This window comes from Microtus oregoni, unplaced genomic scaffold (assembly GCF_018167655.1).
Source record: "Microtus oregoni isolate MIOR12 unplaced genomic scaffold, Mior012 000012F_ref0000307, whole genome shotgun sequence".
Classification (NCBI taxonomy): Eukaryota; Metazoa; Chordata; class Mammalia; order Rodentia; family Cricetidae; genus Microtus; species Microtus oregoni.
In genome coordinates, this window is record NW_024543071.1 from 52343000 (window position 1) to 52367876 (window position 24877).

The 24877-nt window shown below is 54.7% G+C and overlaps 2 protein-coding genes across 2 annotated transcripts; both read right to left on the bottom strand.

Moving 5' to 3' along the window:
* Positions 1-4719: 4719 nt before the first annotated feature.
* On the bottom strand, positions 4720-7591 carry Cd248 (CD248 molecule). The gene has a single exon (XM_041661508.1). It carries the CDS (start codon positions 7583-7585, stop codon positions 5291-5293), a length of 2295 nt encoding a protein of 764 aa, XP_041517442.1. The 5' UTR covers positions 7586-7591; the 3' UTR covers positions 4720-5290.
* A 10483-nt stretch (positions 7592-18074) lies between these two features.
* On the bottom strand, positions 18075-24344 carry Rin1 (Ras and Rab interactor 1). The gene is made up of 10 exons (XM_041662121.1): positions 23941-24344; positions 23610-23790; positions 23397-23511; positions 23236-23308; positions 23034-23125; positions 22170-22910; positions 21638-21943; positions 21234-21365; positions 20951-21102; positions 18075-20146 (listed from the first exon to the last, which is right to left on the bottom strand). Exons 1-10 carry the CDS (start codon positions 24093-24095, stop codon positions 19700-19702), a joined length of 2394 nt encoding a protein of 797 aa, XP_041518055.1. The 5' UTR covers positions 24096-24344; the 3' UTR covers positions 18075-19699.
* Between the last annotated feature and the right edge of the window lie 533 nt (positions 24345-24877).

Consider the following 24877-nt stretch of genomic DNA (forward strand, 5'->3'; position numbering starts at 1 on the left):
AAACAGAACAGAATGCCAGGAGGAAGAGGAAGTGAGCTCAGTCTCGACAGCTCTCCTCTCTCTGGAGCAGACGCCTAAGAGAGACGCCATGCCCCGCTCCCGGGATGAAGCTCCGACCCAGGATGGACATAGGCTAGAATCTTCCTGGTAAGCGCACCTTGGGGTGCCATACACAGATGATTAGAAATGGGCTAAATTAATATGTGAGAATTAGCCTAGAAGAGAATGGGCCAAGCAGTGTTTAAATGAATACAGTTTGTGTGTTGTTATTTCGGGCATAAGCTAGCCATGCGGACGGCTGGGGTGCTGGGGACGCAGCCCCGCCACCCTTATTACTACAGCATGGCGCCGCCCCATTCAGGGCCGGTCTTCCCACCTCAATAACCGAATCTAGGCAACCCCTCTGAGACACACTCAAAGGATCGCTTCCTTGGCAATGCTAAGTCCCATCAAGTTTATGGTCGAGATCACACCTGGGCACACACAAGCACACACACCTCTTAGAAACTTAAAAAAAAAGATTAAAGCCAGTGTTTGGGAGGTAGGAATTTTTTCTAATTTAGAGACATGGCTGTCTGATCTGGCCAGACTCAGATGTGGGGATCTGGGCCAGCAAGATGGCTCAATAGAGGCACTTGCCACCAAGCCTGATGACCTGAATTCACTCCCACAAGTTGCCCTCTGACCTCCACATTTTTTGATATGGTTATCACACCCCCAAATACACAATAAATAAATAAATGCAAAAATTCAAAGATCACAGAATCTTGGATCTGCCTTCTGTTTCTGCTTTGGTTCCTAACTCAAGCAAATGCCTTCAGTTTTCCTATCTGTTTGATGGTAATAAGAACGGTATCTAAAGCCGGGTAGTGGTTTCAGCACTCGGGAGGCAGAGATGGGTGGATCTCAGTGAGTTCAAGGCCAGCCTGGTCTATAGAGTGAGTTCCAGGACAGGCTCCAAAGCTACAGAGAAACCCTGTCTCCTCTGTCTCAAAAAACAAAACCAAACAAAACAAATGGTGTCTAAAGCCAGGCAGTGGTGGTGCACATCTTTGATCCCAGGGCTCAGGAGACAGAAGCAGGTGGATCTCTGTGAGTTTGAGGTCAGAGAGTTCTAGGACAGCCAGGGCTACACAGTGAAACCCTGTCGTCATCCCCCCCCCCCATAGCATCTAAATCATGGATGTCCTACACTGTAGCATTCAATTGAGTCAGGTGTGTCTTGGACTAGGAATAGGCAGGAAATTCCCTGCTATTCCAGGTAAGGCACTGCAGTTGGAGCCTTTCCTGTACAAGCATGAAGCTGTCCTAGGGAGCTGTGGGACTGGTGAGCATTTGAACTTTACCACTAACTAAAGCCTATTGGGAAAGGGTGCCCCGCAGAAGCCTTCTAGGTGATAATGGTTCCACCGCCTGTAGTCGGCCCTAGTGATACTTGAAACGATTCTATGGAACCCTGCGGACTTCTGCCCTCTAAAACATGCTCTCATGATGAAGTGGGTGGAAGTGTTTTTAGATCGTGTTTAGGCTGAGAGAATCTCCTGAGATTCTGGCTGGTGTCAACACTTTCCTAAAAACTACCGCCTTGGGCTTCCAAACAGGGCTTCAGAGCCTAAAACCACACCCAGAGACAGTAAACACCCGAATGTCAGAGCACTTACTGTAGCGACCAGGGGCCAGTTCCAAGGATTCTGGGATCCCAGATGAGAAGGTGTGCTTTCTCCTCTGCTACCAGGATTATGTGGAGGGACAATTAGAGTCCTGCCAGTCAATTTAAAGATTTTTCAGGGCCACTTGATAGGGTGGCTTGACTACTAAAGTCAAGCACCCTTGGGTACAGAATCCCAAACAGAAGGATGAATATATGTCTTGTGGGGCAGGAGAATCAGAAGATATTTAAGTAGCACAAACAAATCAAGTAATTATTGAATAATTAATATGCCTTTTAGATTTTCTTTATTTTTCTTTTATGTGCACTAGTGTTTTGCCAAGGATGTCAGTTCCCCTGGAACTGGAGTTACAGACAGTTGTGAGCTGCTATGTGGGTGTTGGGAATTGAATCAGGTCCTTTGGAAAAGCAGTCAGTGTTCTTAACCACCTCATCTCTCCAGTCCCCTAGAATGCTTTTGAGATCCTCCCGGTGGCCTGCAAGTCCGCGGTGCGAAAGCCAGGTGGCGCTAAATGGCCATTCATTGACACTGCCCGGCTCTCTTACTGTAGGTGAGAAGAGCTCCAGGGATAGGCTCAGGGGCGCTGGGAGTAGATAAGAGGATTGGGGAGGAGAGTCTCTCTCTCTCTTTCTCGTGTGTGTGTGTGTGTGTGTGTGTGTGTGTGTGTGTGTGTGTGTGTGTGCTCGGGCGCGCGCTCCCCGAGTGTATTTTGCATTCAGGGAGGCGGGGTCGAGATGTGTTTGTAGGGGTAACCACAAGGGCGGGGCGGACTATGAGGGGACAGGTAGGGTTTCTTTTCCAGAGTGGACAGTACTTCTGGGGAGTCCGGAGAGAGGGTATTATTATTTTTTTAAAAAAATATTTATTTATTTATTTATTTATTATACAATATTCTGTCTGTGTGCATGTCTGCAGGTCAGAAGAGGGCACCAGACCTCTTTACAGATGGCTGTGAGCCACCATGTGGTTGCCAGGAATTAAACTCAGGACCTTTGGAAGAGCAGGCAATGCTCTTAACCACTGAGCCATCTCTCCAGTCCCCGAGGGTATTATTATTATTTCTCTATTTATTTTTGGGTTTTCGAGACAGGGTTTCTCTGTGTAATAGCCCTGACTGTGACTGTCCAGGAACTCTCTTTTTCGACCAGGCTGGCCTTGAACTCAAAGATACCCCCGCCTGCTTCTGCTTCCTGAGTGCTGGGATTAAAGGCATGCACCACCACCGTCTAGCCGGCGAGAGGGCATATGCTTCTTAATTTTTTTGTTTTGTATTGGCGATAATGGACCCATGGAGGTCACAGGGTAACTTGCGGAGTCTGTTCTTCCACCATGTGGGTCCCATGTCAGGATTGACAGCAGTATCCATTGAGCCACCTTGCGGCCTTTAAAGGGCTTCCTTGGGTGGACCCGATTTAAAGCAGTATTAAAAGGCGTGGCTTGTGAGCATCTTCATAGTGCAGGGCAGAGGAGGGGTTCGGTTACCTGGAGGTAGTTCGCTGGCGTGAGCTCAGTGAGGGGGCGGAGTCTGAAGAGGTTGTAGGCAACTCCGTTTCCCTGGAGGGCGGAGTTTGTTTGCGTCTCTTAGGAACAGAGTTTGTATCTCAGAGTAACTGCGTGAGAATGTGCAAATTCTGGGCGGAGTTCATACTTCGGGGAAGACAGGATTTATAAACTCCTCTTGTCTCCGCTTCTGTCCAGATGTGGGGGACACCGCTTGTCACTTTTGGGCGGGGCCCTGGCGGAGCTGATAGGGCAGAGGGGCGGGCAATAGCTCTGAAGGCATCTTTGAGCTGGCAAGGGGCGAGGTTCTTGCTTTGAAGGGCGGATCCTCTGGAGAGTTTTCTTCCCCTCCAAGGGGTGTGGCTCGTGGACCGGAGGGGCGGGGCTGATAACCTAAGCAGCCTCCGCCCGGGTGAGGTGAAGCGCAGCCTGGGAGTTAATGGGCGGAGCCTGAGACTCAGCTTTCGGCCTAGGCGGAGCCTGGGTCTGGGCGCAGGCTGGGGCTATGCCCTGGGAGGCCGTCTGTTTAGGCCCGCACGCAGCTCCGCATCTGGTGCTCATTACCAGATGACAAAGAGCCGGCTCTGGGCCCCCTTCCCTACACCCATCCTCCCTCGGACTGCAGCGCATTTAACTCTTTCTTTCCCACAGGGCGCAATCGACCCTCTGCCAGGGGTCACGGGAAGAAACTTCAGGCCTCTGTCCCAGCAGGCGGTGTCATTCCATAAGTCAGACCCAGGCTTTCTAGAAAACCAGGCGACCTACCTCCATTCCATCCATCAACCTCCCCCCCCCCCCCCCCGCCTCCTCGACCGTGTCTTCGAGGTTAGAGCTGGGAAGGATCTGGCAGGGGCGTCTGGTTTGAGTTAGGGAAACGTGAGAGTGGCTACCCCGGCGATGCGTTCCCTCCGCCCCCTCTGTTAACCCCCACTCCCAGTTGGTCCCCAGCTCCACACCCGTTCTCCTGGTCTCCTAAGGTACAATCTTTGGGAGAGAATGTGGCATAGGGGTTTCGGGTAGAGAAAGGGCGCCGGGCCACCCCTCCTCACCTGCCTGGGGCGGGGGTGCGGTTTTGCCCAGTCATAATTAGAGGCCTCAAGGGCTGAGCTGAAAAATTATAGAGGTGGTGGAACCGGCGCCTCCCTCTTCCAGGTCTCGTCCCTTCCCCCTCAGGGCAATCAGCTGAGGATGACGGGGAGGTTATTCCACACTCGGTGATTTTTGACCAGACAGTTCCTCAGTTCTTAGGACACCAACCCTGAATATCCTGGGCCTTCTCTCAAGCTAGGGTCTTCTGACTTCTCCACTTCCACTCAATAGAGCGAAGAGTAAAGTGTGGTCTCTAATGGTCTTGTTTCTAAGTGGACCCAGGGAGCTAGAACTGGGCTTTCTTTCTCAGCCTCCTGGGCACCTATTCTTACCTCCTCCCCTCTACCTCCTATGAAGAAGGAGTCCCTACAACCATAGGGTGGTAGCATCCTTGGGTGACCCTGATTCCCCCCACCTAGACTTCTGGGAAGCCTATGACATTGGAAAGAATGCTCAGAAGAAAGTTCAGAAATGCCAACCCCTGGAGACCCTGCTGTGCTCTGAATCTCCAAACCCCAGTTAGAGTCCAGTTCATCAGAAACCCTCATCTCAAGGTCTTCCCTGCTTTTCTTTGCATTTTAATAAAAAGAGCAAATATGGGCTTTCTTCCCTGCCAAACCTCTAGAATCCTGGACTTGCTGTGGGACAGTGCGCAAGGCTCAGCCAGCCCTCTCTCAGCTCGTTTCACGGAAAACTCTGGAGCGTGCCTCCTCTAAAGAACTCTTACCTTACCTAGATAAATGGAAGGGAACTCTATATCCCTCCCACAAGTTCTCCCAGGCCCTCCCCTCAGGCATCAGTGGGGGCAGGAGCTTTGGGTGAGGTTGGCACCCCATTTATTGGAGAAGATCCCAGCACCCACCCCTTAAGGTCCTGGAGGCCTTGATGTCTCCTTTGCCATGAATGCTGGGCCCAAGGAGCAGAATTCTTTCTGTCCATCTGGGTAGCCCCCATAAGTACCTGGTGCGGTCTCATCCATGTGTCCAAAGCAAGTCCCTTCCTCCTACCTCACAAGGGGTATCTGTGCCCCATCACACACTGGTTCTGCAGGTCTGTACCCCTGTAAGGCTGCCTCTGGGGGGCATGGGTTCTGTTGGGTTCTTGTTCCCAGCTTGTGTGACCCAGCGATAGCAGTCAGTGATACGTTTGTTGGGGGCATGGGGGCCACAGCGGGTACAGTACACGATGCCCAGTGCAAGCAGGACCACCAAGAAGACACATGTTGGTACCAGGAGTGCTACCAGCAGCCACCGGTCATCCCTCTGACTTTGGTCTGCAAGACCCGCCTCTGCCAAGGCTGTTGGAGCTGCTGTAGGAGCCACTGAGGGCAGCCATGGCACCAATTTGGGACTGGGAGCTCCTTCCCTTGGGAATAGAGGGGCTCTGGAATAGGGACGCGTAGAGCTGATAGTTGAGGTCTGGTTAACGGGGCTCTGAGGGGGAAGAGGAGACGGGAGGGCCGGAGGATGGGTGGCAGCAGGCACAGGGGCTTCGTGGGCAGAGGACTTAGAGGGGCTAGGCAGAGAGGGCTGGACAGCTGAGACAGAAAGCTGGGGAGCCTGGGTTCTGATGCCTGGAACATCTGGGGCCAGGGGGCGTTGATGAGCTTTGGAAGTGGTATCCCCGGGGTTGAGGTTAGGTGGGACTGAAGGCAAGTAAGTGATCCTGTGGGTGTCTGGAGACATAGGGGACTGGTGGGGAGGGAATACTTGGGGGTATCTACTTGAGATAGTGGGGGGCTGGTAAGCAGGAGGCCGCGCTGGGTGAGTGGCTGAGATAATCCCAGGCTTGTAGCCAAAAGGCAGGTCTGGATAATTGGCCTTGATTTTGGGGATCCGGTACTCAGGGAGCACAGCTGGAGGTGTGATAGGGGCCATGGCAGGTGGGTGGACAGGGCTGAGGGCTGGGTGTGTGTTTGAAATAACAGAAGTCTTGTGGGCAGAAGGCAGTGTGGGTTCCATGGCAGAGATCACCATGGGCCGTGTGGCAGAGACCACCGAGGAGTGGTAGGGGCCCCTGGGGGCACTGAGTGGTGGTGGCCAGGTAGGCTCCAGGTACAATCTCTGAGGCTCTCCATCCTGTGGGAAATTGGGCCTATAGGCCAGGCCAAAGTTAGGTGGTTGTGTAGGCGCCATCCATAGAAGCCTCTGTTCCTCCGTCCAGGTGCCATCAAAGGCCTCCCAGGCTTCCTCTTCATCCTCCCCTTCTTCTCCATCATCCAGCAACTCATCTCTAAGGTCCTGGGAAGCCTCGGCACCCATGGCTCCTGCAGGGCTACAACTGATGCCATCCGCCTCAAGCTCATGACCTTCGCTGCAATAGCACTCAAAGCCACCAACATAGTTGACACACATCTGCTGGCATACTCCAGCAATCTGGCACTCATCCGTGTCCACGCAGCGGTGTGGCTCATCCTCAGCTGGCCGAAAGCCCAGACGACAGTGGCAGCTATAGCCTTGGGGCCCACCAGGCTCACACTGCTGCTCACAGGGGGCCTGTGCACAGGGGTCTTCACAACTGTGCCCATCTGCGGCGAGCCGGAAGCCTTCACTGCAGCGGCAGGACACACCACCATCCACCTCTTCCACACACTCGTGTTCGCAGCCCCCATTGTCAGGACCACAGCCAGTCCCTGGGCACAGGGGACCAGCCTGGGACCAACCAACACCACCTGAAGGTTGTTTCACACACAGCAGAGAGGCTCCCCTGCCAGTCTGGCACTGCACAGCTGCCACGGAGCCAAAGGGCAGCCACTCGAACTCGCTGGAAACCAGGTTGAAGGGTGTGGTGTAGACAGCTGGGCCTGCTTGGCCCACCTCAACCGGCAAGGCAGGGCAGGCACCCTCAAAACCAAACTGGCAGAGATAGCCATCGACAGCCAGTGTACAGGAGCCTTCGAGCCAGCGATGTTCTCCACTGGCCTCAAGGGCAGCACAGCGCTGGGCCGGGCAGGGTCCTTCCGTAGCCGGCTGGGCCCAGTTGGTGAAGGCGGTGTCCTGGTCTCCCGTGGTCCATATGAAGCCCCGCAGTGGGCGCTGCGGCTGGCATTGTCGAGCCTGCCGCTGCAGCCCTATCCACAGCAGCCCGTTGGCCGGCCCGACGCCCACCAGGTTGTCCACACGCCTGGCCTCCTCTGGGGTCCGCGGCGTGGCCAGGTTACCCCCCAACTCGCGGCATGCCCGCCAAGCTTCCAGGAAGGTGCGGCGCCGGGGAAAGAGCGCGTAGCAACTGCCCGGGCCGCAGACGGCTCTGGGCTCGGGTATCCAGGGGGCCTGGCCCAGTGCGGGCACCGCGGCCGCCCAGGACAGCAGCAGGCGCAGCAGCATCGCGACGCCCCCCGACTGGCCCGGCTCGGGTCGGCCGCTGCTTTTGACAGAGGGAGGGATCAAGGCCTCCGGCGGGAGGGCCAGGGGGCGGGCCCTGCGGACTCACGCCTTGTAAGGAGTGGGCTGGGGAGGCTGCCAGCTCCCCTGCTAGCTCCCCGGGGGCTGTTGGAGCAGGAAGCAGTGAGGTGGGGGGTTCTGGGGTGAGAGGAGCAGGGCAGAGGAGGGGAGGAGGTGCACTTAACTAACGGGCTACCTCAGGCCTTACAGAGCTGAGAGTCAGGGAAAGGAGAACTGCCTGCCCGAGAGGCGTCCTTAGTCAGCTCTCTGAAACTTCAGCAGGATCTGCAGCTAAGACAGCTGGGGTGAAGATGTCTTCCTGAGAGACTCGTGGAGACCCGAATCTGGGTTCACCAGTATCAGTATGTGGCTGCACTCTCAGCTCAGCGACTTGCTTGGGCCAGCCCTTTCCCATCACAGTATGTATGCAGACTCCTCTTCCAATTCCTGGCAAGAGCATCCTCTCTGACACCCTGTCTATCTCAGGCGGCCAAACCCCGGTCTCATACATGCAGTCTTCCTGAGACATGCTATGCGCTTAGGTGGACAGGCAAGGGCAAGGATGATGTGGCATGCTAAATGATCTAACCTATGAAGCTCCTCCCATTCCTGCCAGGCCCTACATGAGAATCAACTTGATAACCCCCATGCGGAGAATGGAGAACCTCAACCAGACATGTATTTGATGAGCCCCTTTGCTCAGCCTATCTCACTCCCAAGTTTTCTGGCTCCAACAGGACCAGCATTAGGGGTTAGTGAGTGAGGAGGAGGCCAAGGACTGCCGCTTCGCTTCCTTACCCTGGCTCAGTCAGGGGCCCTGGGAACCTGGACTTAGAGGGGGAGGAGGCAGCCCCCAAACAGGAAATGCCTCTCTGGGCTCCTGCAGCAAGAGGGCAGGGTGCAGGATTCTGGGCTAAGTGGAGGCTGGGTTATATGCAGGGCAAGCAGGCTGCTTATGAGGGGACCCGTCCAAGGCCATGTATGGGCATGGGGTACACATTGGGATAGGCATGTCTGACACAGGCATCATGTTGCCCTCCCTGCTCCCAGGGCCTGCTGCATTGCCTGGCCAGGGTCCTCTTCTTGCCCTGGGTCCTCTTCCTGTCCTTCCTAGAAGCCTCTGGAAGTTTGTGCACTGGGCCAAGCACCCAGGATGGCCCCTGAGACTCTGTCTGAAGGATTAACGCCTGCATTTTCTATTTACTCTTTATTTATTCGTATTATTTTTATCATTATTAATATTTTGTTTGTTTTGTTTTTGGAGCTAGAGTTTCTCTGTGTAGCCCTGGCTGTCCTGGAACTTGCTCTGTAGACCAGGCTGACCTCAAACACTGAGATCCTACCTCTGCCTTCCAAGTGCTGGGATTAAAGGCGTGTGCCGCCATTGCCTGGCTATTTATTATTTTTTTTAAGAGAAGGAATTTGCTGTGTTGCCAAGGCTAGCCCCAAACTCCTGGGTTCTGAGTAGCTGGTACTATAGCCACCCAATACCAGGTAATCCTTTTATACGCTTGTTTTTTATTTTAATATTTCGAATTTTGTTTTCTGTTTATGGGTGTTTTGCTGCATATATGCATCTGTTCCAAGTACAAAACTGGTGCCTCTCAGAAGTCAGAGAAGGGCATCAAATTTCCTGGAACTGGAGTTACAGGTAGTTGTAAACCACCCTGTGGGTGCTGGGACCCAAACTTGAGTCCTCTGCAAGAGCAACAAATACTCTTAGCTGCTGAGCCATCTTTCTAAGCCCTTGTTTTTGATTTTTGAGGCAAGGTCTCCCGTAGCATAGGCTGAGCTGGACTCAGTCAAGGACGACCTTGAACTCCTGCTCTGCCCAGTCCTGACGTTGGGCTTTAACATCTATGCTTTATATTTTTAGCAGATTTTTGAGCCAGCTAGGGATGTGCCTTAGTGGCAGAGTAATGTCTGGTCCTGGGTTGGATTCCTAGCACTGAAAACCTTTTGAGCCATGGATGAGCGAGATTCGTTCTTGGGACACTGGTCCGGATGCTATCACTCTGTGGCTGATCCGTGTGAATCAGAGTCTGTCTCTGAGCCTTCATTGCTCCACTCCACCCAACCCCGTTTTGTTGATGTCATTTTGTTTTGTTGGTCTTTGTTTTTAAGACTGGTTTTCACTATTTAGCTCTGGCTGGCCTGGAACTCACAGAGGTCCAGCTGCCTCTTTTGGGATGGAGTGTGTGACACCACGCAGGCTCTCCTCTCCTTTGCTTATTTCACTTTCCTTTCTCTTCTCTTCCTTTCCTTTCCTTCCCCCTCTTCCCTTTTGTTGAGTCCAGGTCTTATTGTGCAGCAGTATCGGGGTTACAGGTGTGGGCCACCATGCCTGGCTTCCAGTTTTCGCATTACATAGGGGGATAAATGTGTCCACATCTTGCAGCCCAGCCGGACCATTGGGTCACAGCACTCCCTATCTGTCAACTTCAGAGCACAAGACAAATGTTCAGTAGTCTGAGCAAATCTAGACGCCAGAGGGGAGCAAAGCCGCTTTCACTAACCACCTCAGAGTGCCCAGGTTGGCGCTGTGGACGCAGCCAGTCTGTGAGAACCACCGTCTATACAGCATTTGCTTTATGACTTGGAAGCCTTGCGTTGAAAGCATACAGGGTCGCTCCCCTTCTCAGGAGAGCAGAGTCCATCCTTCCATTGGTGCAGGAGCCAAACCTTGAGCTCATCCTTCACTCCTCTTTCTCCCACACCCCTTGTCCAGGAACTCAGCACTTCCCGTTAACATCATTTTCAAAAACTGCATCAACAGTGTGAGCACTTCACAGTACCCCTTTCCCTTCCCATCCGTCCCAGCCACTGCTCATCTCCTATCTAGAGCCTTGTAATTCTCTCGCTCTCTTTCCTGCAGCATCCAAATGCTCTACCTTTCACGAAGTCTCAGCTGAGTCAGCAGAGTTCCTGACCACACCCCCACACAACTCTCCCCTCTCCCACTCCCCCTATCTCCCACCCCTCACTGATTACTCTCTGTCCTTGTACATTCTTTGTTAAGTCTCTTAGGACCTGAATCCAGCCAGAATCCCTCACCTGTGGCTGGTATTATGGATACTCAGGACTAGATAGTAGTTATGAGTGGTTTGTTCTGTGCCTGACTTTGGCATCCTTCCAGTTAGGACAACACAAACGAATCTGCAGATATTGCCAAATGTCACGTGTCTAGTGGAGAACCTCTGCCCTGGGAGACTGTGAGCTTCATGGTAGCAGGCTCATCATGTTCCCTACTGTGCCGCAGAGCCTGGAAAGTTCCAGGCCCAGAGACTTTGCTTAGTAAGAATATGTTACTCGGGTTGGTGGCACATGGCTGCAATCGCTTGGGAGGTGGAAACCGAGAGTGGAAATTCGAGGTGAAGCCAGGTGGTGGTGCACGCCTTTAATCCCAGCAGAGGCAGCCTGATCTACAGAGAGAGTTCCAGGACAGCCAGGGATACACAACGAAACCATGCCTCAGAAAAAGGAAGAAAGAAAGGAAGGAAAGAAGGAAGAAAGAAAATAAAAGAAACCCTGTCTTAAAATAAATAAATAAACTAAAAGGTTGCGGTGGTAGGGGCTTGCTGAATGAACACAGAGCAGGGAAGAACCTGGCTCCTGAAGATGCCACTGGGAAGCTGGGATGTGCCTGGATCCAAAGCCTGCTTGTTCTCGGCATTTACACTTGCTAGCTACCCTTTTGAAGCAGGACTCTCCTGGTGGTGTGCTTGTCTTTTTGTAGATGGGGAAACTGAGGCTTTGAGAGTCTTACAGGAAGTTAGTGGCAGGGCTCAGCCTGGAACCCGGAGCTCCTGATTCCCACTCTACTTGTCTTCCAGCAGCAGCACCTGTGCTATCTTCTGAGCAGAGGCTGGGAGGTAGTACGCCAGGAAGATGGCCTGGGCCGAAGGCTAGCTCTGGAGCCAGAGCTCAGATGGGTTTGGAGGATGCAAAGAACTTCCTTGCCTGGCCTGGAGAGGGGAATGATGGGGAGCAGAGAGAGAACATCAGGCAAGGAGGAGAGGCCTGGCTTGGGAGGCTTCGAAGCTGCCCCTAAGAGGCTGGAGCTCCACTGTGGATGCCATGGGAACAGAGTCATGGCGAGGGAACTCCGTGGTTGGTGGATGGTGGGTGGAGGGAACCCAAGGCCAGGGACCGGTTAGGAGACTGTTGCAATCATCTGGGAAAGGGAAGGGATCTGGCTGGAGAGCTGGGCTACAGGGCGGGCCGGGCTGGGGGAGGCAGCCTCTGGAGGTTCCTTGGGGGCGGTTCTGAGCTCAGTCCAAGGGTGTGGTGAGCCCAGTCATGCTTCGGGCAATGGCCAGTGCTGGGCGTCCAAGAAGAGGCTCTAGGATGTCTGGCAAGTGGGTGGGTCAGATCAGAGGTCAGGACCCCAGTTTCAGTGGAGTGAAGGATTGGGGGAGCAGACAAAGGAAGTAGAAGGAAGAGGGTCAAAGGCCAACTTCCAGATGTACTAGCTAGGCCTTCTTCTACATGGAGGGAAGCCAAGGCAGGATAAGGGGCTGAGAAGTGGATGAGGGCACACCTCTGGCTTCAACAAACCTAAAGGTTTTGTGGATCAAAATAAGAGTTAGAGAGACATACTTGGGTGCCCAGCCCTCTTCCAGGTTGGGAGAAGTGGGGTGAAAGTTGCCCAAGAACTTTCCTTCATAGTTCGAATGGGCAACACCATGAGTATAGCACCAAGGATCTGGTGATCAGGAGCTAGAGAGCCAGCTGGCTCAAGTTTTCTGATGTTCTGGTTGAGTATGATTCATATTGTTTCACCCACAGTGCAGAGAAGATGCTGATGTGACGAACGATTAAAGCTTGGGTGGGTGGATATGTGAATGGATGCATAGGGGAAGGATGGGTAGATGCATGGGAGGATGGACAGATACCAAGGCAGATGATGGCTAGACATGCTCATGGCTGTGGACATGGTTGGATACACAGATGATAGGTACATGGATTGACACATACACACACAGCTGTATGAATATTCATGGTCAGGAGGGAGGAAGGGTTGTTGGGTGGATGGATGGATGGCTAGACCAATGTATGTACGTATGTATGTATGTATTGTAAGTGGAAAGATGGATAGGCAGGTAGATGTATATATGGAAATTTTTTTTTTAGATAAAGTCTCACATATACCAGGCTAGCCTCAAACTTATCATGTAGCTAAGGACGACCTTGAATTTCATATCTCCCTGCCTTCACCACCGCGTGCTGGGATTACAGGCTTTCACCACCTGGTTTATAAAATGTTTAGATGCTTGGGTAGATGCAGGATATAAGCAAAGGACATATGCAGGATATAAAGAAGGCTGCCTGCGTTGTCACTGCCGGCCACCTTCATGAGTGGCGTGCTGAGAATGGTCTCCACGTCCCTGCAGGACGGCAGTCCAAGACGGGGACAGCTTGGGTTACCACTGTGAGAAACAAATGGGAGGAGTCCCCACACACAACTGTGTTCTCTGCTGGGGCCCCGAGGCCAGTGTTCCCTCCTGTCTGAACTGAGTGGCTGGGTGTACCATCTCCAGTTCTGCTCACAGTGGGAGCCAGAAGGCCAGGTCTTCCTGCTGACAGAGGTCCACATGGGAGATGCTCTGGAGAAGACAGGCATGGAAACAGAAGCCCGCATTTTCAGGAAAACCTGTCCGGGAAAAGCAGAAGGGACATGGGATGCAATGTGTGGCCCAGAAGGAAAGGAGGAAGGCGGCCTAAAGAATGGCTGGCCCAGAGAGGGGCCCCATGGAACAGCTGGGTGGGGGGATTGGATGAGATTGGGGGGTTCCCCCCTCCCCCGGCAGGCATCCTGAAGAGCCTTGGCATGCTAGCCCGCTGAGCCAGCACATTGCTTTGTGTACAAATCACCTCTTTCCCTTCTCTCTCTTCTGTCCCCACCCCCACCTCAGTCCCTGTCTAAACTCTTCTTAAACCACCCCAGCTCTGAGGCCGTCGGGAGGAAGGGCTGAGAGAGGGTGGGAGGCACCCAGTCTTGGGTGGGAGCCAAGGTGGGTGGGTGGGAGAGGATTACCCTGGGCAGTCGCAGAGGAGGGAAGGGTACATTTGTGACCTCCTCCCCTCCCCACTGTTGGGGCCACGCCCTCTGTGCTTCTGGCAAGAAAGCCCTGCAGGGAGGGGGTCATGCTGCTGGTGGGGACAGGATGGGTGGGAGACAGAGGTTTGGAGAACTCAAACTGGGAAGAAGGGGTGTTGGCCCTCCTCAGCAGCCCTGAGGCCAAAGAATTCTGACAGCTGGGGGTAGCCGACAGTGGAGGGGGCCTTTGTCAATGAAGAGTTTGAGTGCCTGTGGTTACAGGATAATGTGCTTGCGTGCACGGGCATGTGCACACACATGTATTTGCACAGCCTTGGCATGGCTAAACATGTGCACAGCTGGGTGTCCTAGCAAGTCCACACCTGGGCCCACAGCTGAGAAGGAAGCAAATGGCGCCTTGGAATATGCAGTCTGGATCCAGCCCGGAGCCCAGTTCTCTCTCCTAGCAGATGCCTGACCTGAACATCTGGCCACATCTGCCCTCAAGGAAAGGAATCCTGGAACCTGTGTCTTGGTTAGAGAGGACAGCCCTGCCCTGCCTGTGTTGTACAGGCAAACCCCCCCCCCTTTTTTTTTTCCTAAGACAGGGTTTCTCTGTGTAACAGCCCTAGCTGTCCTGGAATTAGCTCTGTAGACCAGGCTGGCCTCAAATTCAGAGATCTGCTGTCTCTGCCTCCCAAGTGCTGGGATTGAAGGTCTGCACCACCACCGCTAGCCTGTTGAGTACTTTTCTAATTTCATTCCCAACGGCTAGGCTCTTCCCCCCCCCCCCACCCCAGGCCTGGGTAGACAAGGATGATTGGTCCCACTGACTCAGGGACTAGTTTCTTTGTGCCGCATCCTTCCCCAGCTACCCTAGTCCCAGTCTCTCTGGTCTCGGCAGCACCCCTCCTCTGGCCTTGCTCCGGGGGCTCTTACTGTCCCTTCTTTGTCCAGCTGCTTTTCTTCCTGGCCTCTCACTGTCCCCCAGGATCCCTGCTTCTGTCTGTCTCTCCTGCCTAAGCCCTCGTTTTCCTTTGTGTCTGGGGTCTCCATTTCTTCAGGGATCTCCCGCCCAAAGAACTGCCCCTGTCAGCCTGGGGTCTGTCTCTTTGCTTTCGGCTTCCCTTTGTGTCTCTGCTCTGTGCCTCTCATCTCTCCCCATTTGTATAGCAGTGTCTCTGTCTTGAAACCAGCCCCGGGTGGTCTAGCCTCCCTCCTCTCTCCCTGTGCTGTGTCCCAGGAGCTGGTTGGGGTGGAAGCCAGGCCTGGGGTCTGTGACCAGGCCAGGAAGGAGAACCAGAGCAGACATGATATTTACGTTGAGACTTCAAAGTGGAGCCCAGGCTGCGGTGGGGGTGGATGGGGGCTGGCAAGCAAAAGCCAGACTGAGGTCAGTTCATGCTCCTCCCCAGCGAGGGTCTCCTTGGTGACACACACCTCCCCCGTGGGACACCAGACCCAAAGTAGGGATGGAACGGGCTATTTTGGTGCAGAGTTCCAAGAAAGTCACTTCCTGTACCCTCACCCTGCCCCCATCTTCTTTCCTGTCACCCCGCAGCTGGATCTGGGCAGCTTGGTCCCCCCCACCTCTTGTAAGCATCCCTCAGTTGGGAACACAAGTTCTGGAGATGGCAGGCAGGAGCAAAGGGTTCCATCTCAGCAAGAAAACATCCCAGGCACTGGGGCAGTCCGTGCATTCGCATTCTCACTTCCTGGCAGAGGCTCTGCCTGGCAGGGCAGCACGGGTCTGTAACCCTATCAGCCCCACGCAATGGGACCAGACAAGTCTGGCCTTTCCCGACCTTCAGAGTCCAGCCTGAGCCTGGAGGATTCAAGAAGGACTGTGAAGGTCACCTCCCCAGCTAAAGACATCCAGCTGCTAAGACCAGGGAAGGTTTGGGGTGGGGGGGAGGTGAGGGTGTCCCAGCCTGGAGGGCGGGCTGATTGTCTCATCCCATGGCTCAGCTCAGGGGCCTAAGTCTCACCCAGGGGGCACCCTTCAGGAAGGGTCATCACCATGACACTTGGATCCAAAGCGCACTCAGGCTCCCAGAGCCCCAGCTCCTGGGCCAGTGCCTGTCCCCATCCTCCAGTTCCTCCTGTGAATCAGGCTGGAATCTGATGAGCTCAGGCTGCCCCGCCCAGCCTGCCTGCCTCAGTTCTTGCCTAGCCCGTGAGGTCACCACACCCTTGCAGGGGTCTTCTCAGCAATTCAGTCTCCTCAGGGGGCCCAAAGGGGCTGGGTGGGGGAATGAGGCAGGAGTAGGCCAGATATTAGGAGATTGAGATTGGAGCTCCTGTATATGCTCCAAAGTGTAAAAATGTGTGTGTGGGGGGGGTGGGGGTTCATTTCCAGGACTTAGATGGAGTAGGAAGTAGATAAAATCATGTGTGTGTGTGTGTGTGTGTGTGTGTGTGGTGTGTGTGTGTGGTGTGTGTGAAGGGGGGTTCATCTCCAGGCCTTAGATGGAGTAGGAAGTAGATAAAATCATGTGTGTGTGTGGGGGGGGGGGGTTCATTTCCAGGACTTGGAGTAGGAAGAAGCTGTAGTCTGTCTCCAGAGCATGGATGTAGCTGTACTGAGTGATGACGTGGGTGTTGTTGGCACTTTTGCATAGGTAGTAGGCCTGTGTCAGGAAGTCTGTGTCATTACAGGCCTGTGTCAACAGCTCCCATATATGTCAAGGTGGTGTTAGGTGTGCCTGTTACCCTTGGGGGTGCCTGGCCCTGTAGTACCCACCGGGACAGCAGTCTCACTTAGCACTGGAATGTGGGTCAGAGAGTGCTGCTCTAAGCTGTGGGTGTGAACTGCTCATAAGGCCACAGCAGGATGTGGAGGGTGGGTCAGAGGGAGTCTGGATGACCAGGCTCTGGCCCAGCCGGGCCCTCGAGCCTGAACCAGGCAGCCAGGATCTCCTCACTCTACCCCTGACCCCCTTTCAAGTGATGCCTGATGGTCCCTGCCCCTGACCCCCTTTCAAGTGAAGCCTGGTGGTCCCAGACCACCAGCAGGACAGTCTTTCCTTTGGCAGCACCTGGGGAGGGGAGCTCCTACCGTGGGGCTGAAGAGGTATGCACAGCCCTTGGTAGAAGGGGCAGAGAGTGTGCCACCGCGGCATAGAGAGGACGGGTTCTGCTGAAGTCTTCCTGCATCCTGCATCATTCTGCATGTATTTTTACAAGTGCCAGTTCCGGCACAGGCATTGTTCTAGGTCCTTGAAGGCCTGCTGGGAAGAAGGCCAGCATGACTTTGGCGTGCTAGTGGGGAAGACAGACAATAAAATTCACACAGACTTTAAATGACGAACGCAACATCGCCAAGCAAGGAAGCGACATGTCTGCTTTAAGGCACCCAAGCCGGTGTCCCTGCACTGCAGCAGTGGGCTCTGGATGAGGCATATCTCAGAGCCTTGCCTTTTAGGACAAGGAAGACGGCAAGAATGGTGGCATTCCCTGGAATGTAGTGGTCCAGTTACCCCCTAGATCACAGAACAGGTACTGTTCTCTATACCACAGAAACCCACACACCCTTCCTTTTTTTTGTTTGTTTTGTTTTGTTTTTTCGAGACAGGGTTTCTCTGTGGCTTTAGAGCCTGTCCTGGAACTAGCTCTCATAGACCAGGCTGGTCTCGAACTCACAGAGATCTGCCTGCCTCTGCCTCCTGAGTGCTGGGACTAAAGTCATGCACCACCATCACCGGCTTTTTTTTTGAGATGGGGTCTTGCTATGTACCCAGGCTGGCTTCCACTATACAGCCATGACCCTGAACCGAATCCTGTCTCAGCCTCCCAAGTGCTGGGATTACAGATGTGCACCCATGGCTTGGTCTGTGAAGAGTATGATTAGATGATTCTTTCTCTCTGGAAGGTGTATGTTGAGTTTTCTGTTCTGTAACAAGCCACTTTCCTGAAGAAGGCCTCAGGTTCATAGTTTATAAAATGGAGACATCAGGAAGAGGAAGATAAGGTGGAGACACCTCAGACAGGCATATTATCACCAACCCTGCCTGGTGTGTCTTCCATTGATCCCAACCTGTGCTTGTACTGATTTGACCTTGATCAGTGGGTAATCAGATTTTAAAAAAGTCCAGACAGCAGGCAGGCCCTGGAAGTGAAGAAGCCATTGCTGGATCTACATTAAATTCTAGGAGCCCAGAGTTAGAACTGAGCACAAAAAGGCAGGGCCTGTGGAGGTTTTGGAGACCTGGTTCCCATGAGATCAGCTCCGTATCTTGCCCCTGGGGTTCTCAGAGCATCCTCTGCAGACATTCCAGGTCCTTCCCCTGGGACTGAGCGCCACACATCCTGTGTCTCATTCCCAGAAACAGCCTTCCCAACCCACCCAGCCCACCCCAGTCCCTCACTGCCCCTCACTGCTGGTGGTCAAGCTTCAGTCGGTGGACACATTTATTGAGCACCAGTGGGGTGCTCCATCCTGTACAAAGCGTTAGGGAAGGGAAGACATCATGGAACAAAGGGCCATATTGTTCAATATGGGCCTTCAAGCCCCAAGCAACCCTGTCTGTGCCTCTGGGTGGTGGAGAGAGGCTAAAGGAGCTGGGACCATCTTCCCCCTAGCCAGGATGTTAGAGACCAGTCGGACTTTCCCCTGCTGGGGAGAGGCATGAAGTGGGGAAGAAAGAACATTGGTGGCCTAGTTTGGAGTCCTACACTGGCTAAATGTGGATCTGAAAGTCAGGGTCCACAGCATGTGGTCCTTGTGCTCAGAGGCCCAGGGAGCACCTCTGAGACTGACTGCAGCCCTCATTTGTCTGGAAACAATTCTCTCCTAAGAATCTCTGACAGCAAGTGGCCTCTGCCCTGCATTTCCCAGGCTGTCAACAGCTGTCAGAGTATAAGGCCAGTGACCGCCTATGCTCTGTGGCTCTTAAATTCTCTTTATCCCCACCCCTCCCACCCCCTGCGGGGGTGGGGGTGGGGGGGTGTCACCCTCTGCAGCTTCTTAGGCAGTGCACACCCTCTTGTGGCTGCTGGTGGGTATTACACCCTCTTGTGGCTGCTGGTGGGTATTTTCCTCTGCTCAGATTTGCTGCCGCCTTCCCTCTGGGTCCTGCAGCCCTGGCCTTGAGGGCTGGTTTGCTAGGACATCTTGGGAATTACCTGCCATGGGGCTCACAAACTCTATACTGTGCCTTATTGTCAAGCTTTTTTTTTGGTAAGGGCCCAAAAAGAGGATTACAAAGACAATGTTTGTGGAACCCCTCTCTCGTTCTGGAAACTTCCCTGCTAGTGGGCATTACTTCCCAGGGTCTAATTCCCCAGAAATACTGAAGTGCCTCAGTAGGTTTCTGATCTTAAAGAGAGGCTGGAACATAGGTGCTTTCTCTCTTGTGACCGACCTCCAGGCCAACAACTATCTCTAGACTGCCTGGTGGGGGCAGCTGCTCTAAGGAACAGCACGGCTGCCAACACCTGTCCTTTCCTCTTTCCTCTGCCCAGTCTTAGCCATCAACCATCCACGGGGGGCCTGGGTCACTCCAGAGCCCTGAATACTCATATCCCCTCTCTGCAGCCCAGGACACTGCCTCTGGGAAGAGCCACTTGTTTGGGGACCTTTGCTATCATTCTGTCACTTCCCTGACCCCTGGAACTAGGAGAGATTGGAGCTGTTCAGGGTCTTGAAGCTCCAGCAACCCTGCCTGTGCCCACGAACAGTGGGAGAGGCAAAGAAGTCAGGAACACCTTCTCCCTGTGCTGGAGTTGCTTATTAGATGGATTTGTCCCTTCCCAGACACATTTGTTCCTGTGGGCTAGGGAGAAGCCGAGGCTAGGGGCCTTGGACACAGGGTTTTGGAGTCTCCTAACTCCCTTAACTTTGCCCTAGTCTTTGTGGTCAGCCTCCTGTTCCCAGCAGATGGACTCATAAAGATCAGTTAGAGGTGGTGGCAGACACAACAGAGAACTGGGTGTGGGTGGTGAAGGAAGCTTGGCAGCTGGGAAGAGCAAATTGAGAAGCTTCTGGAGGCCCAGGTAGCCCTCCTGGCTCTTTCTGGCTACTCTTCTGCAGCCTGGCTTCCCTCTGTCTTTGGCTCCTCTGGTTGCCCATGGCCTCCTTGGACCTGGTCCTCGCCTCCTTGGTCAACAGTTGTCTCAGACTGTTCACTGTTCAGGCCCCCTTTCTCCTCTTCCCATGCTCCTGCCTCTGACCTCCCACTGGTTGCCTTTGCCTTCTCTGTTGTAGCCCCCTGGGTCTCAGGCCTCTCTGCCCGGCGGTAGACGAGGTAGCCAGTTGCAGGAAGCCTATGGGCCAGGGCTTCAGGGGGCAGGCGATGGTAGCCCTGGTCCTTGTAGAGGAAGAGGCCGAATGCATCAGGGTGAGTCACTCGGAACTTGGTGGCACAGAGTTGGCTCAGGGTGGCAATCGAAGACCCCGGGGGCACAGCCAGGGTCTTGGAGGTACAACCTGTACTGGGGTCCTGGTAGGCTACTCGGAGGAGGTGCTGTGCAGAAGACAAGAATAAGTCCTCAGCTATGCTATTCAAGAATAGTCCTCAGCTATTCTCCAGAGCAGAAGGGACAAGGTGGGGTGGTGCACACTCGTGGTAAAATGAACTGACAGGAACCTCGTGAGCTCCGATGGGACACTGGGACAGAGAGAAATGTATTTGGGCTAGTGATATAGGTACAAGGCCAGCCCAGAGGGAGCTTCAGAATCCTGAAAAGATGCCCAAGAGGAGTCCACTGTATGCAAGACTCTCTGCTTAACTCTTCCTGGGCTAATTACCTAGAACTACCTCCAGCGTTCACCAGTGCACCTAATCTTCGTGTAGCCCAGGTGCCCATTTTAGAGATGAGGAAACCAAGGCACAGGAAAAACGTGATAGAGCTGGGACAAATCTGGGGCCTGGCTACAAAGTCTGGATTCATAGCAAGACTGAGAAGGTTGAAGTTAAAGGGGATGCATCCCGGCCAAGCATAAATGAAGTCCGAGGACAAGGAAGGTAGAGCCTTGGCTGGTACTAGGGACCAAGAAGCTGTCACCCTCCGTGTCAGTTTCTACCTACTCTCTGTAAAATGGGGAAAACAATGGCCCCTACTCCAGAGTTTCTGTGACCATTCAAGGAGGCTGCCCAGGAGCTCACAGCCTGTCCCATGGAACACATTCCTACAGGGGCTGCTCTGATACTCAGTTGAGTCTCTATTTCTATTGTAACTTGATGCGGGGCTCAAGAAACTGCTGGGTGATGTTAAGAGTCCCTCTGAGCAAGGCCAGTCTGGGGCCGACTTGTGGAAGGGCCCTTTACCTGGAAGCTGTGGGTGGCCGGAAGGCGGCGCTGTTCCCAGAGGGCCAAAGAGCGCTGGAGCTCCTGTGCCGGGCTGAGTGGGAGAGCGCGGGCCTGGCTCAGGCCACTGAGCAAGGCCAGGCTGGCCGAGAGACTGGTCAGGTAGTAGCCACCTAGGACACAGGGTACATAGAATGCAGCTTAGGCTGGGATAGGGCGTCCTGCCTTCCCTTCCAGGCTTACTCAGGACCTACAAGCAGCCCCGTTTCCACCCAGACGGGAAGTGAGGGGACGTCCCCCTCACCCTCTCCGGTGAGCAGGGTAGGCTCCAGGAGCTCCGACATGTACTCAGCTTCTACCAGGAGGTCAGGAAGGTCGCACTGGGCCAAGACAAGGCTCAGCAGAGGCAGGAACTCATCAGCGCCTGCATCCTCCCCTGTGGAGACGGAGAAGGAAGGAGTTCCAGCCTCCTCAGAGACCCAAGAGCTAGGGTTCAATCCCCTTCCTAGACAGCGACCCCTCCTCTCCCCCTGCTAGACCTCTAGATAGGACCACAGGGAAGAGTCTCCTCTCTAGAGCTCCTGAGACGGAGAATTGGACCCCTGTGCACTGTTTGCAGTTCTGGGATCCTGGGACCTTCTCCCTGAGAGAGGGGGCTCAGTCTCTTCTCAGAAAGAGCTGAGTAGGGGGAGGTGGTGAGGGGCATACCCGCCTGGGTTTTCAGGGCTGTGTAGAGCAACTTGCAGGCCTGCAGGAGCCGCTTGATCTGGGCACTGGGTGAATAGGTGCGGAGCAGCTGAAGCAGTTTCTGGCGCACCTGTTCTGTCTCCACTGGGGAGGAGAGGTGTAGGTGGGACCCGAAGGCTCCAAGCCCCTGGGTTCGGGCCAGCTGGAAGCCCTCAGCTAGGCGGCCAAGGGAACCATCTGTGGAAAGCCGGCGCCGCAGGCGGGCAGCGAGGATGGGTCGAAGAGGCTTGAGAACAGAGCGATGCAGGGACTTCTCCAGGACCAGTTCTGGCAGAGGAGAGTAGACAAGGTCAGGGGAAAGGGGCCCGGAAGAGCAGGAGGTAGGGAGAGGGGTGAGGGGATGGAAGTCACTGTAGCAGTAGCGAGAAAGGGGCAGCGGGGTGCAGAGAAAAAAGCCGCGCGTCATTAGGCACCGAGGCAAGGACGGAGATGGAAGAGGGAGGATGGAGAGCCAGGGGCTGAACCTGTGGAGGCTGGGGCTGGGGAACCTTACCCAGCCTCTCCGGTGGTAGCAGCTTCTCAGGACCCAGTTCTGCACTCAGCATGGCCCGGGCCCGGCTTAGGGCCTGGCGGATGCCCTGCAATTCCCGAGGCTCAGGACCAGCCCGAACCTGAGTCAGTAGGTCCTGCACTAGCTGGCCCACAGCTGTGTATCGGTTTTGCATTAACATTGTGGCCGCCCGGCCCACCTGCCTCTCCGGTGCCAGCAGAGAGCAGAAAGCAGAACTCATGGACCGAAGCAGAGGCCGCCGCTGCCTTGGGCGGCCCAGGCGTGGGGAGGTTGTAGGGCTCCCTGGAGAACCCTCCTCCTCTGAGCTGCTGGGGGAGCAGCAGTCCACCTCCTGGAGCGAAGGTAGGGGAGGAAGGCTAGGGCCGGAAGCACTCCCTGGCACGCGATACCCCACCGAGCTCTCCCTCTGCAGCAGCTGTCGAGAAGGCAGTCTTTCGGTTTGGCTGGAAGACGTCCCTGGCAGCACCGGGACTGGGGGAGGCGGCACAGCAGGTGGGGACAGAGGGCTGGAGGTCTCTGTGGACACACGCACTTTGAAACTTCTCTTGAATTTCTCACGTTTGGTGGGGCCCAGATCTCCTGGGAAGAGAGGGTTGAAGAAGCAGAGGGCTGCACCGGTGCCCTGATCCAGCTCTTGAGGGGAGCGAGCTTTCAGCCTGGGTATCGGTGGGGCTTCGGAAGACCTCTGCTGAACCTTGATGTTGAGGGAGGAACTCCAGAACTCTAGCAATCAGAAACCAATGGGGGGAGCCTCAGAGCTTGCTCAAGAGGGTGCCCGGTTGCCCTTTCTTCCCCCCTTTGGCCTCTATGTGTTCATTTGTACAATGGGCTGCAGGGAACCCTTACCCATGCCTAGATGGGAGATGGCCTCCAACTCCTTGTGCGTGGCTGCCTGATGAATGGCTCTGGGGAGCCGGAGTGGGAGGAGAAGAATGTCCCTAAGGTCAGCAAAAGGAGCGGTCAAGAGAGCGAGGTGCTTAGGTGCAGGAGGTGGGCAGCACTAGGGAGCAGGCCCTGTGGTCACCAGGTGCCTGACAGGCAGACTCACCTGGTATGGCAGTATGCACAGATGAGCTGGATCAGGTCCTGGAACGTGAGCTCTGAACCCTCCAAAGAGACGCCTGAGAGACATCGGGAATGAGGCTGTTCTCTGGGGACCTCCCTCCCCCGCCTGTCTCCAGCCCCTTCCCGCCAGGCCAGCCCACTCACCGCCAGGGCTCTCTTGGATATAGTGGCTGGAGACAAAAGAGGGGCCGCTGGCTTCTGGCAGCCGCACACACAGAGCCTGGCACTGGCGAGTGTTAGATTTCCGTACCAGGAAGGTCTGCAAGCGAACAAGATTAGGAGGCTCATGTTGAGGCGCTTTCTCTTTCCCTCTCCCCCGCTTGGCGGGCCAGTCCTGGCGGAAGGGGAAAGACTCACCCCTGGAGGTTCTGTCCGCAGCACGTGCAGCGCAGCTGCCGCGTTGGCCCGCAACTGTAACCACACAGGTCGGGTGATCAGCAGCCGCTCCCGCAGGCTCACAGTGCGTGCCGGTTGTTGGGACCTCCCTGCCTGTGCCCTGCTGGCGTCGGGCGTGTCATACAGTGGGTCTGGAGATGGCCTGGGGGCAGACACCCGGACTTGAGCAGGGGTCTGGGGTGAACGCCTCTGCCTCTTCCCCGTTCTGGGCTTCCCACTTATCCTGCCTTTGCCGGACCCTCTTGCCACTGCCCTTACCCTCTGCACCGGCTGCCCTCCCAACTTCACTAACTTTTCTTTCTGTTGGTGCCTGGGAACAAAGTTCAGGCTGGTAGCTCCCAGAGGGTGTGCTCCTGTCTCCCCAGGGTCTTCCATGGCTGGGAGCTCCTTCAGCTTCTCCTGGGACTCAGGAAGAGAATCCAACCCCCAAGGCACAGGCGTGCACATTCCTGGCGGTGAGTAACACTTCCTGAAGGCGGTTCGCCCTGTCACACCCCGCCAGTTAACTCTTGTATGTCCACTTCATGTGGCCAGTGTCCACCTCTTCTATTCCAGACTCAGCCTTGAATGGCAGGGACTCCATGTTCCTACCAATTATTAGGGTCCCAGCTGTGGGAGGACCACCTCCATACAGTGCTTCCCATAAGCCTCCTTACACTGAAGCAGGGTAGGGAGGAGTTAAGCAAGGCAGACCAAGTTCCCATAGGCCCAAGACTCACCCCTGGGTCACCTTAAGAAGTCTGCGGTCACTTGCTCATCTGTTCCTGCCTTCGAGAGGGTCGGCCTTGAGGGAGAGCACCCCCTACTGGTCACAGATGACTCATTCCTGAACCTAACTTTGGTTTTGTGATTCCAGGTTGCTATGGAGAAAGGATGCTGTGTCTCCATGGAAACTAAACCCTTTGCTTAACTGAGGTTCTGGGGGTGGTTCTGACACTCACTGCTAACCAGGGGGAGTATGGCTGTGAGGTCGTCAGCACATGGTGCTGCTGCTAGCTGCCTCCCACACACAGGCTCTGCTAGCCTGCCTTGCCAATCTGCCAAGTGTCTGGAGCAGGTACAGACATGACCCGGTCCCCAGGCACGTGCAACAGCTCCTCACCACTCAAGGCCATGTGCTCCACTTGTTTGCCTGTGCCACGTGTAGCTTCCAGTTCTGGGTCCAGATTCTTTTCTAAGTCACAATATCCCAAATTCCAGGAACCCCAGAAGAGCCTGTCTCAGGTGTT